Source organism: Acanthisitta chloris, unplaced genomic scaffold (assembly GCF_000695815.1).
Source record: "Acanthisitta chloris isolate BGI_N310 unplaced genomic scaffold, ASM69581v1 scaffold11600, whole genome shotgun sequence".
NCBI lineage: Eukaryota > Metazoa > Chordata > Aves > Passeriformes > Acanthisittidae > Acanthisitta > Acanthisitta chloris.
The window spans coordinates 2930-15699 of NW_008649940.1; the positions used below are offsets into that span (position 1 = coordinate 2930).

General features: G+C 47.2%; 1 protein-coding gene across 1 annotated transcript; it reads right to left on the bottom strand.

The window, feature by feature from the left end:
* Positions 1-3935: 3935 nt before the first annotated feature.
* JMJD6 (jumonji domain containing 6) lies at positions 3936-12010 on the bottom strand (the record flags this gene model as incomplete). The annotated part of the gene is made up of 6 exons (XM_009079487.1): positions 3936-4341; positions 5957-6084; positions 6725-6863; positions 6970-7105; positions 8422-8708; positions 11580-12010. Coding segments are annotated over 6 exons (1158 nt in total), but the record flags the coding sequence as incomplete, so codon positions are not given.
* Positions 12011-12770: the final 760 nt, after the last annotated feature.

The window sequence follows — 12770 nt, forward strand, 5'->3', positions numbered from 1 at the left end:
CTTTTCCAACCCAGTTGATTCTATGATTCCCCTTGTCCTGTCACTTCAGGCCCTTGTGAATAGTCTCCCTACATCTTTCTTCTAGGCTCCCTTCATGTACTGGAAGGCTACAATTAAGTCACCCCACTTTTCCATGCTCAACAGTCCCAATTCTTTTAGCCTTCCCTTGTAGGAGAGATGCTCCATACCTCTAATCAACTTGTGGCCCTCTGAAAGGAGCATACAACACCTGGAAGATGAAACCCCCTCACTAGTGTGAGGAGGCACCAGAACCACAACACAAAACCACCTGGCAATACAGACCAGGGAGAGCAGGACAGGGGCAAAGAGCAGGTAGTGCAGTCTGGCAACAAACTAACTGACACAAACCTCCTCCCAGAGCCACCACAGCCCCAGCAGCTCCCAAACCACATCCCAGCACAGCTGTGCTGATCACAGGTCCCCACAGCTCCCCCATAGCTGTTACCTGAACACCATTTTGCACACTGCAGCACTTTGGGAAACAGAAGTGCACACATGTAGCATTTTTTCAGATCCCAATATAAAAAAGTGACTAGTCAATGGGATAATGCAAAATAATTGATTTTATTTAAAATAATAAGCAAATACACAATCATCTGAACAAGACAAGTATCCCAGCTCTGCTGGATGGGTGACAAAAGCAGCTAAGGGCAGTGGCAGGGCTTGGAGCTGACAGTGGGACTGTCACATGAATAGCTAACACTTTCTTTCCCTCCTTTGCATGGGAGGTGCCAAAAACCTCCCATTACAAGGAGTCCACACAGGCATTTCAGACTGGATTCAGCCAGCAGTCTTGCTTCCTGCCCCACCATGGCTGGGGATTCAGGGAGGAGAAGGGTGGAGGTTAATTATGAAAGAGGTTGTTGTGTTTCTTCTAAGCATTTGGAGAGGTTTAATGTAACTGAGAAGACAAACTGGAGCACACAAGCTGGAAAGGGGAGGAAGGTCTGCCAGAGCTTCCTTGGCATCACCTGCTCCCACAGCACTTGTGCAGGGAACAGGTGCTGGGACCAGAGCCTTTTTGTCCACATCTGCAGCTCTGAGAGTGTTTAGTCATTTCCTCCTAGACTGTTACAGCCTGTGCAGGGCACCAGACACAAAAGCACAGCCAGAGCTCCCAAATCCCTTCACCTTTCCCACAACAGGCAGGACAGTGACAGCAAGAATCAGGAAGGCCACAGTCCCACCCAGCCCAAGGCTCTCAGCCCATCCCTGGGGAACAGGGCAGCCCCAAAGCCCCGAGGGGCCAAGGCAGAACAAGCTGCTGCTTTGGGGCTCAGGGAAACAAGGGGTCCAGGGGTGTGAGTGGTGGAGCACAGCAGCCTATGCATCCAGGGACCCTACAGTACACAGAAGCAGTGGGGTTGGAACAAGAGACAAGGATGCCCCAAGAAGCACAAGCCTGGAGAAGTGAGAGCACAAACCCCACTGTCCCCAGTCAGCCTCCCACAAGCACAGAGCTAGGCACAAAGGGAGCAGAGTTTTTAACTTTGTTCCTCATTCACCCAGCCTGGACTGAGGGCCTGGGAAGCCCCAGCTGCCCCTCTTCCTGTAAGGCCAGTGAAGCTGACTCCCTGATGAGAGAGAATTTAATCTAGTCCTATTTAAAACAAATCCTGCCCTAGCAGGACCTCCTATTTAGAGCAGGCCATGAAACAGCAACAGTTCAACCCTGGTGAAAACAAAAAGCCTTGTTCTGCTACAGTTTCTGTACCACACAGCAATCCTGGAAGGGCCACCCCAGAACACCACGTGGCCAAGACTTCTGCACAACATCCCCAATGTTTTCTGCTACAAAAAGCTGCCACCAGGCTCGGAAGCCTCGGGTTGCTCAGGATGAATGGAACATTTTTTGTGGGCGGATGACTTCAAAGCATCTTACACAGTAATTACAGTTCAGCCTCACAACACCCCTGTGAGGTAGGGATTTTCCTCACTACTAGAACAGAGGCAGCAGCTCAGCAATTTGGCCAAGGCAAAGTGGAAGAACTGGAGATGCCAGAGTGCTGATTCCCAGGTAGTCTAAGCAGACAGAGCTTGTTTCACAGCAGGCAGTGCCCTGTGGAGCAGCAGAACACTCCTGGTATCAGGATGCTTGCAGTGCATTGCAAACATGCTGCTTCTCTTTGAGAGGTGCCAAATGAATACAGGCTTCATCTGAAATTGCTTTGTTTCACACCATGGAAGAGTTCACAGCCATGGAAGAATGCTCTGCACTCTGGATCTTCCCACTGTGCTTCTGGAGGCAGAGGTGTGGCTTTCCCAGCTCAGCCACGAGCCTTTCACACACATGCAAGAGTTTAAGACTGAAACTGAACCACACAAGCCAAATGCAATTGCCAGCTACAGCATGAGCTATCCTACTGAGGTATTGCCCCACCACACAGAGGGCAGGGGCAGCTCTCCAAGGGCTCCTCTCACTGTGACAGAGCTGAGACTTGTAAGCCTTTGCCTCTCCAGGCCCCACATTCTCTCAAAAGCAGCAGCTGCAGCCTGCTCTGTCTGAGAACACACACACAGATTGTGCAGGCTCACAGGCTGTTCAGCCCTGGCCAGAAATGCCAGGGGTTTGAGAAGCTGTTCTTTTTGAAAAGGAAGTAATCTTGTGGCATAGAACGCACAGAGCAAGTGTGCTTGCTTATGCCTGGCCATCACAGGAAATTCAGGCAGCTGCCCAGTGTACCAAACAACCTTCCCTCTCTCCATTTCCCCACTACTACCACTGCTCCTACACAAACTGGCACAGAAGATTCAAAACCAGAGATCCTGACAAATGTATTTAGGATTCCTTTGTCCAACAGGATATGGCCCAGTCTCCAAGAAGGGAGGGAGTGTTTAAATAAGAAGAGACAAGGTTAAAAAAAAATAAATCAGAAAACCCAGAGAAGCAATGCTGCAGGTTCCATCAAACCCAACACGTGTAAGAAAGTCACAGTTAAGGCTGCCAATCTGCTCTTTAATCAGTGCCTGGACATTTCTGTATGTTTACTACACACACAGCACTTCTGTCGTTCACATTTCCTCCCCAAACAACAGCTGAAGTGAGATCCTGTACCCACCTCCCAGGGCATCACCCAAGGCAGCAGCCCAACCCAGCCAGCTTCTCCTCAGCTATTCCGATTTCCTTGCAACACACCTTTAGCCAGAGAGACACATCTCTTCACTGACACGACCAGCACAAGCCCCCACTAAACCCCAAACCAACAGCTCCCACAGATCCCTTAGGGACGGGAGCTTTACCTGGCATAATACAAATGCACCTACACAGACTCAAGCAACACATGGCATTTTTCAAAGCATAAAACAACAACATGTCCCTCTCCCAGTCCTTTAAAATTGGCACTGCAAGTGTCAGAAACGTCTGAACCCATAACCTCAAAGAAAAGCCCTTCAGGGATGTGAACTGCTCTGGCCTGGGCAAGCCCAGAGCTCTGTAACTGCTTGGTGTTTAAAGCCCAGCAACTGTTGTGATCATGTTCAGTCACACTGTCAGCAGTTGCCTAGTGCTAAACATCACACCTGCACCCGTTGTAATTACTGGCAAATGCTGACTTGTTCCCCACAGTTTTTGCTGTGCAAGAAACTCCAGGATTCTCGTGCTCCATTGAGCTTCCTATAGCAAGGTGCTAGTGCAGCTTTGTTACCTGTCAGGTAACAGACACAGAGCCAAAGGAAATGGACTGTTGCTGGTTAAGGTGTTGCACCTCAGGTGTGTGCATGTAGCATGGAGATTAAGACCACAAAGATGCTTCAGGTCGATGGTCACCTCCACTAAAGTTGCTTCAGTCTGGAGCATCCACACCACCTTCCCTTCCTGAAATCCTGCTGTGAGATCTGCCAGACGTTCTGCTAGGCCAAGAGGGCTGGTGTTCCTTTCCTCAAGTGTACAGGACAACATGTAAACATATGACAGTGTCAAAGCAAGGCAGGTTTTCACATTTACCTGCTGGTTTTAAAAAGAGTTCTTTAAAAACTGACCGTTGTCTTCCTTGCCAGTTCCGTGACCCACGAAAGACTTGGCATGTCCTTCCCCACAGGGCCATAGTGCACTCACCCAGGGCACAGGGGACAGAGCATTGCACGAGGACGTAGTCAGGGCATTGCCCTGCAAGTTATTCAGGAGCCAACCTTGGACAGCACATAACGAAGATGGATGTCAGGATCGAGGAGGAGTGACAAAAACGTAAGGACTGTGAGACAGAAGCAGGAGGGGCAGGACAGAGCTGGCTGGCTGCTAAAGGAGCTTCCATCTGCAGCTGCCTCTGGGCTGGTGCTGTTGCCTCTCAGGGGTAGCTGCGGCCTCCACAAGATTCCCTAATCCTGTCAAAAAAAGGGACAGCTGCCTGTCAACATCTAAAGCATTGCCCTCGTCTCAGGGCACAAGATTGCAGCATGCAGGTTAATTGCAGGCTTATACTTCCTCCAGAGTTGTACAAGCAAGGTAAGGTTTCATGTTTGGAAGGGACTCTACCAGCTAATCCACCACACACCTGCAACAGAACACCCACCTGCCCTCACACACTGGAACAGCCAACACACAGGAGGAAGAGCTGTGAAACCCAGCAAGTAAATATGCTAGGCAAGGGGCTAATTTGTAATATTTAAGGTATTGACTTCAAAATTTGGACTGCAAACCATTTAAAAATGCATGGGGTTTTCAGGAGAACAGATCTGCATCTGTGAGCTGCATTTTCACAGCTTTTTTTTCCAGCAGGGTCTGCACTAAGGTTTGCTCTCTCCTGCTGCTCGTTCCCTGCCTGAAGTAACATTGGCTGCCAAAATGGGATTTGACAATGTCGTAACAAACAAATTGTGCAAACCTCCAGGGCAAACTAAGCAGTCAGTACAGTTCTGCCCAACGTTTAATGATGCTCTGTGCTTGGAACTCAACTGAATTCAGTTATGAGCAGCTCCAGAGAACAGGAGAGCAATCCATCACAGCACAAGGGTACAGGAACACACAGGTCTTCAGGCAGCGTCCTACACTGGGAAGTCAGGCATGATGCTGGGAATATGGACTTCCTCAGGTAAACTACTGCTCCACACCTTCTAGAGCAGGGCACACAGTAAGTCACCACAGCACTTCCACCCATGCCAAACCTGGAGCATCCAACAGCTCAGGAGCCAGCCCACACCCAGCTGCAGGCAGGCAGCCAGCACAGCAGCAGCAGTTAACCAAGCTCGCAAGGAGGTTGCTTGAGAATTTTGGCAAGCCTCTGCTACATGAGAAAAATGCTTCATTTAGCAAAGAATGTCTAAGTTCTTCCCTGCAGTGTACTCTCAGATTCCCACTGTTCCACTGGTTTTAATCTGGCAAGTCCAGAGAACTTCCTTCCTCAGCAACTTTACCCTAAGCAGTATCTACTCTTGGTTCTGCAATATTAATGTTCCCTCCTTCCAGACCGACTGAAACTTGCTCTTTTGTTTATTTATTTAAAAGGTAAACCAGACATTTGGAATTAATTTTGTCTCTAACAGATAAAACTGGACCAAACAAATACCTCAGCCAGCAATAAGGGAACTCATACAACTTTTGGAACATCATTTGTGTGAACAAGGCACTGAAACCTGAGTCCTATCTGGTCATACCTCATCTTTAACTGTTCATTATTCATTTCTTAAAGCATCCCACATCTCCCATCAAACCCAATCCTTTCCTCTATTAAAAGAGACAACTAGGAAAAGTAATAAAACTGTTTATTAAATAAAACTCCTCATTTAAAAAACAAGTATCAAGAATCTTAGTTTTCCATTTGGATCAATTAAAATAATTCACAGAGGGAAGATATCACCACTGGCCAACTGCTTTATGTCCTGTAAGGAATCCCTGGCTCTGCATCCCTCTGTCCTGAGGAATCACCACCTATCTGGAGTCTGCCAGCTCTGCCTCCTATTGTCTTTTGCCAGTTTAGAGCAACAGATGCCATGGTGTCACCTGGAGGAGCTGCGTTCCTTGCTCACACAGTCGTCCTGGGAGGTTGTGTCACCGTTGCCCATCATGCTGCACGTCCTCCGCTTTTTCCTCCGGTGCATCATCCCCTCTGTCTCCGAGCCAGAGTCACACTGAGGAATGCAAAGATGAAACCAGAATTCAGAGGAACCTTGGGAGGTGTTTGTGCTGTGGAATTCACTGTAAGAGCTACCTCAGCAACCCAGAATAATCCACATTCAAAGCATGTGATGGTTTATTTCGTGTGTCTGACCTAAACCAAGTGTTTCAAAACCAGGAACAGGAATGTTCTCAGATTTCATCACTGACCAAAGCTGACTTGGGCTAAGACAGTGAATGCCTTGCTTTTGGCTCCTAGAAGTACCTCAACTTCCAAGAGCACACTCAGTGGCTTCTGAAGGATTTAGGTGCCTAGAAGATATGTGCCTTGTCATAACTGATCTATTCTGGATCTTGTTCCCCATTTTTAGAACATTCTTTTTGCAGCCATTTTACACAGGTATAGCTTAGCTAAATGAATGACAGGTTCATATATAATATAGAAATGGATCAAACAAACTGAATCCATTAAGCAATGCAAAGAGGCTTCAGCAAACACAACCTGCAAAGGCCACAGGCTCTGCCATCATGCAGATTTGTTTAGCTGCTGTCCATTAATTTCTTCCATGTGCATTAGGATGAGGACAGGATCAGGTATAGAAAAAACAGTATCGTGGCAGAATGTGGCTCACCTACAGCGGTGAAAAGCATTACCTCTGAATCAGAGTCTGAGGAGCTGGAACTTGAGGAACTGGAAGAATCACTAGAGCTATCAGAAGCAATGCCAGTAGATTCCTGCAGGTCAACTGAATCAGCCAAGGCTGCCAAGTCAGGGTGTTCCTGCTTTAGGATCCTAAATACAGTTGAAATTTCAGGATTAGCCTTAGAACTGTAACACTGCATGTAAAATGAACATTTTAGGTAGAGAGAATATGAAAGGAAAGCTGCTAATCTCTTACCTGTACCACTTCCGTGACAGTTTGGGTCTCCCTCTCACTGTCTTGTGCCACACCACGGGAAAGTTGGTACAGCTGGCAAAGTTCTGTGTGATGGCAATAGTTGTGTCGAGATTGAGAACCACATGCCACCAGCCACCTGAAATACAACAGCAGTGACCACTGCTGGCTACACTCAGAGCAAGTTCAAGAACAGCAGTGAACACTTCTCCCACAGTGCAGGTGGAAACTGAACATTATTCCCAAGCCCAGGTGAGTTTGCCACCACATCATCTTTCCTCTGTCTTATTTCAGCCTTCACTCCAGCGCTTGGCAGGCTCCTGTAACAGAAGGCTGCCCCATGCTCTGACCACATTGCCCAGCTCACACGAGGGCTGAAGATCTGACTTGACAGCCACACACTGGCTCCTGATGGTTTATTTAACAGCAAGAGCCATTGTGACCCAGACCACACAGAGGCCCTTTCTGTCCAGCTGGAGAGCAATTTCCACGCTGATTTTGTAAGGTTCTCATAACTACACACTAACCTTTCATTTAAAAATAGATGCAAAATTGTTTCCCCACACAGGATAAAAATAGACAGTGGAGTTCTTAAAACCTACTTATAACTTCCTAAAAGACTGAGGGAACAGTTTAATGGAACCCGACAGCTACAAACTCTCAACAGAAGGTACACTGAGGAGTCACTAATAAGTGCCAAGACAATCACAAGGCACTCTTCACACATCAAACCAGCTGCATGTTAGAGACAAGCAGTGTGGACAGGAGCTATGGGCTGTGCTGCACAAAAACGACGCAAGACTCAGAGGTTAGAATTTGGCACTGAACTCACACGTTTATGCACAGCCACCTCCCCTCCCAGCTACAATGGGCACAGTGTGCAGCCACTCAGAGAGAAGGACGTGTTTGGCAGAGCTTTCTTTAGCTTTTGATTTCAAATGCAAGATGAGGTATAACCAGAGAGGTGGGTGGAAGGTGTCAGTGCCTTTAAGTAGTTCTTTTCCACAGCTAAGAAAAAAGTCATATGCACCCAGACTACCCAGGCTATGAAATTCTGTCATGAATCTGCTACAGTGTGTATGAACTCAGACACTTTTGTCTTAGAGTTATTAGTACTCAAACACCTCTGTTATTTTATGCCCTGACAGTTTCCTATTACTGCAATTCAATCCAGGATCACATTTCTGTGATGCTGCAACTCAAGTCCCACTTGTTTTGTCAGACCACAGGCAATTCTATGCCAAAGGCCACATGTGCTCCAGGACACTCAGAAAATAACTGGGTAGTCTCAAAAGGAGCACTAGAGATCCCTTTTGGAACAGCTCAGGATAGTTCCTTTTGGAAGAGATGAGCCACCTAAGAAAGCTAAAATATTCTCTTCATCTCTATTACACACAAATATTAGACATATGCTTTTCTCCCCCAGAGTTCCTTACTGGAGAGATTTGTACATACCTGGCACAAACACTGTCTCTCCTGCTTTCTGTAACACCTCCAGGGGTTTGAATTCTGGGGGCCAGGTGGGAAGCTGTGTCCTAGGATAGATGACATTGAACCAAGTGATAGCCTCATCCTGCTGGTTCCCTCCCTCTTCTCGAGTCACTTTGATCAGCTCTCTGGGAGTGCTGGTTGGGAACAGGCACCAACGCTTATGTCCCTGGACTAAGGCATTCCACGCACTGGTTCCCAAGGGATCGATGTGAATTCCTGTTCCAGAACGAGGAGGGCCCATCACAAACCATCTGCATGAGGGGGGAAAAAAAAAGTAAATGAGTCCTTTAGTCAGAGTGCAAGCAAGCAGCTCCCTTTCTTCACGTCAGCCAGGGAACTGCAGCTGTTCACTGCACGATCAGTTAGAAATTGAGGTGGTTACAGTCCCTTAGTTTACCTTCTTGAGACTGAGGCTCACACTGCAGCAGATATAACAGGGTTCACCCTAATAACCAACATGAATTGGGACAGGGATGACTATGGGACATGAGAGTAAAGGCAGATTTTCATATTTCATAGCTACATCTTGGTTTAAACAGTTCTTCAATAAAATATTAGTGATTTCAAGGTTTATGAAAGCAATTGGGACACAACAGCCTGTGCTAGGATTCTTACTATGCAGGGGGATTCTCCTATGGCTTTCTAAAATGTGCTGCTCAAACAGATCCAGATCTGCAGAACAATGAGGAACAAACAAAAGGCAACACAAGGAACAGAGGAAGTTATGCAACCCTGACCTCCCTCTGCACCCTCTGCACATTCACAACAGGCTTTTCATTCTAGCATTTAACTACATGGAGCTTGTTCTCCAGTGACCACTCAGGATTTGAGGTGTACATTCCCATCCCCCATTTGCAAGGTTTATTTCTCCCAATGGAGAACTTTACCTACTGTATGTGTTTAACTGCAGCAGCACCTGCAACTGCTCATTTCCACTGTTACAGAGTAGTAAGACCAACCACACCAAGCAGACCAGTGTGAGGTGACTTAACACCAGGCATGAGGAGGAAAAAAATAATAGTGACTGTTTAATTGGCAGCAGAGAGGGTACAAATTAAGGCACCACCAAGATCCCTCCATGGTGTGGCTGACAGGCAGGTGATTGCCAGCAAGAGGAGCACAAAGGTTCTGAAGATACTGGAAGTCAACAAGTTCTCCATCTCCCCTTGCAGTGCAGATGTCAATCAAGGTGGTTTTCCAGGATCACTTGCCAGCACCAACTGTAGGACTCTAAGTTTGATTATTGTGCTGCTTTCTCCCTGCTGCACAAAGGAGCCATAAATAAGGAGGTGTTTGTCATTTCTATTGCCAATTCACTCTTTAGATTCCTATTAGCCTTGGAAAGCTGATTAAACCAAAACAGTCAAAGCTTTTACTGAGAATTCAGAAGAACTTAAACACATAGATCTGTCTGGCACAGACAGATGCACTGCTCATTTTTCTGACAATAACCTAAGTCTTCACATGTAGAAGGTTTTAAAACCCTTATTTAGCAGCACTATCATTCACCAGCATCTTCCTCCAGACATTTAATTTACAATGAACATAACCCAATCTGCCACAAGACATCAAATTTACCACTAAAAACTTCACAACTCCTAAACTCAATGGAACAGCAAAAACATAAACCCCAACCTCTCCCCAAACCAACACAGCTGCTCCAGTAATGGCTTCCAGAAATTGCTGTCTTTATTTTAAAAGGAACAATGCCAATAGAAATGCTCTGATTAGCAGCAGTTCTTGCTTTAAGGTCTACACACTATCACACACTTCTCAACCCAGAGGTCAATCTCTACATGTCATATCCTCATCTTATGATTAGCACCATTTCCTGTCAGACTTTCAACTGGGCTCTAAAAGTACTGCACACTTCATCCACTGCTGTACCTAGATGAACCCTCTCATTCCAGCAGGCATCAGTGTGCTCTCGTGCATCACTCATCTCTCAAAACACATCAACAGCCTGAGACAAACCCACATTTTCCAGGACAAAGTACAAGAGTGGTGAATACCAGTTCAGCATGTGGCTGTAGGTGGGGAAGGTGTGGGGGAGAGACACCAATATAAATGAGTCACCACCAGATTGTCTCATTTACCTATAACTTGGATAAATGATTCCTAATTCTGGAATTGTACTCAGTTTCTACTAGAGACTACACCTCATGTGCTTTTGTGTTTGATCTGTGTTGTATGTTCTTCTTGGAAGAGAATTATAAAAAGCATCTGCTACAACTGTAAGAACTCCTATTTCAGCGATCTGAAATGGAATTGGGTTCTGCTTCACTCCTGCAAAAGCACAACTGGAGCACACACATGTGAGAGTGCAGAGGAAAGTGCCAGTACTCATTACCTGTTCTATTTTATTTGAATAAACCACATCACAGCCTCATGTCACTCAGAGGGCAAAAGGCATTCTCTGACAACTACAATGCCACTGTGAAGACTTTTATTACCTGGGAGGGTTCAGCTTGTGCTCACACTGCTGTGAAGTGTCACACTAACACAGACAAAAATGGCCTTTGTAGCAAACAGCCCAAACACAAGGTTGTTGCATTTGAATTCATGACTGAAGTGTTTCAATCCTTTTTCAATCAGATGCAAAAGAGTTGAAAAGACTACACAGATGTGAACTATTGTTCTCTCTCAAAACTATCTGAAGAGGAGCTAAGATCTAGACTCCACACTTCATCCAAACCTAGCTGAAGATCTTTCTTTACCTTAAAAGGACTCATAATCCAACAAAATTCCACACTGTACATAAACCACTGGTGCAACCCCCAGGAGCTAGTCCCATGGTACTTAAAATGTGAAAGGCAGAAGGCACAAAAAGAAAGAGATTAATATTCATAACTTTCAATAACTATGCACTTTTTCAAAAATCTAAGTGATGTAAACTGACTTAACAAAAGGAAAAAACCACCATACATTTGTAGCAACACTGGTGACAGAAGGGAAATTGTCACACACAGATCTGACCTTCTCTCCCTCTGCATTAGACACTCATTTCAGAAGAGATGAGGTAAAGCCAAACCCCTTTTTTCCTGTGAGACAATCCCAGTTGTTTAGGAACAGCTGCTGAGATGGAAAATGCCCCATTCTGCCTGGCTGTCACTGCACTATACCTGTATGGAGGCCTTCGCTTCTCCCCTGCATACTGGAAGAGATCATCAGTGAAGAACTTGGGTACTTTGTAGTCCTCCAGGAGTTTCCTTCGCTTGGGATGTTCCCCATAGCTGCTGTCAAAGATGTACAGGGGGCTGTCATCACGTGTGGTTTCCATGTACTCTATGTAGTACTTCATCTTCATCTTCACAGAGTAACCATCATTGTCCTCTCCACACTTGAACTTCTGGTTCCTGTACTTGCGTTTCAGTCGCTCCAGCGTCCACTTCTCCTGGGCAGACCAACCCACCTGAGCATTCAGCAGCACCACAGGCTTGTAAGGCTTCTCATAACGCTCCACAAACTCCTCCACTGTCAGCTGGAGTGCGTCTGCCCTCTCCACATTGTCCTGGGCAACCAAGGGGGAAGGAAGAACAGTGATCAGGACAGACTAGGACTGTGCTTTGGTGTGGAGCTTTACACTCCTCCTGTGCTCCACACACCTCCAGGGCGCTGAGCTGCCTCCCTGTTATTTTAAGCTCCCGGAGGCTGCAGCTTTATTTCTCATGGCCCATTCCCTGCACACAGCAGTGACAGCCTGAAGGCTTTGGCACCGCTCCCCGGGCAGAGGCCACCCTGCCCTTTGGGCTGGCACATCCCCTGCTGCATTCCACCCCCTCGGGACAGCGGGAGAGCTCCTGGGAATTACGTGGGACCTGACCTCGCTGCACCTCTCACCACGTGGAGGGAGGAAAAAACGTGGGCGCTGCTTATCCTCCTCCTCCCTGAGCCTCTCCCTCCGCACCCTGACACCCCGGAGTGCCCTGGCAGCTCTGAGGCAACCCCTGCCCCAGGGAAAGGGCACTCTCCCGTTCCCAACAGACCTCCCCCTGTTCTCCCTTCACCTCAGACCTCCCCAATCCCCTCAGGACTCCTCCAGACCCTTCCCTCTCAGACCTCCATTCCCCTCAGGCCTCCCCATTCCCCCCTCAACCGTGTCCCCTCCGTTCCCTCAGGGCTTGCCTATTCCTCTTCAGCCCCCACTCCCTGTTCCAATCACGTCACCCCGGTCCCCTCAATCATACCCCCCTCTCCCATTCCCTCTCGTCATTCCCCATTCCCTATTCCCCCTCCCAATTCCCCATTCCCTATTCCCTCTCCTCACACCCCATTCCCTATTCCCCCCTCCCAATTCCCTATTCCATCTCCTC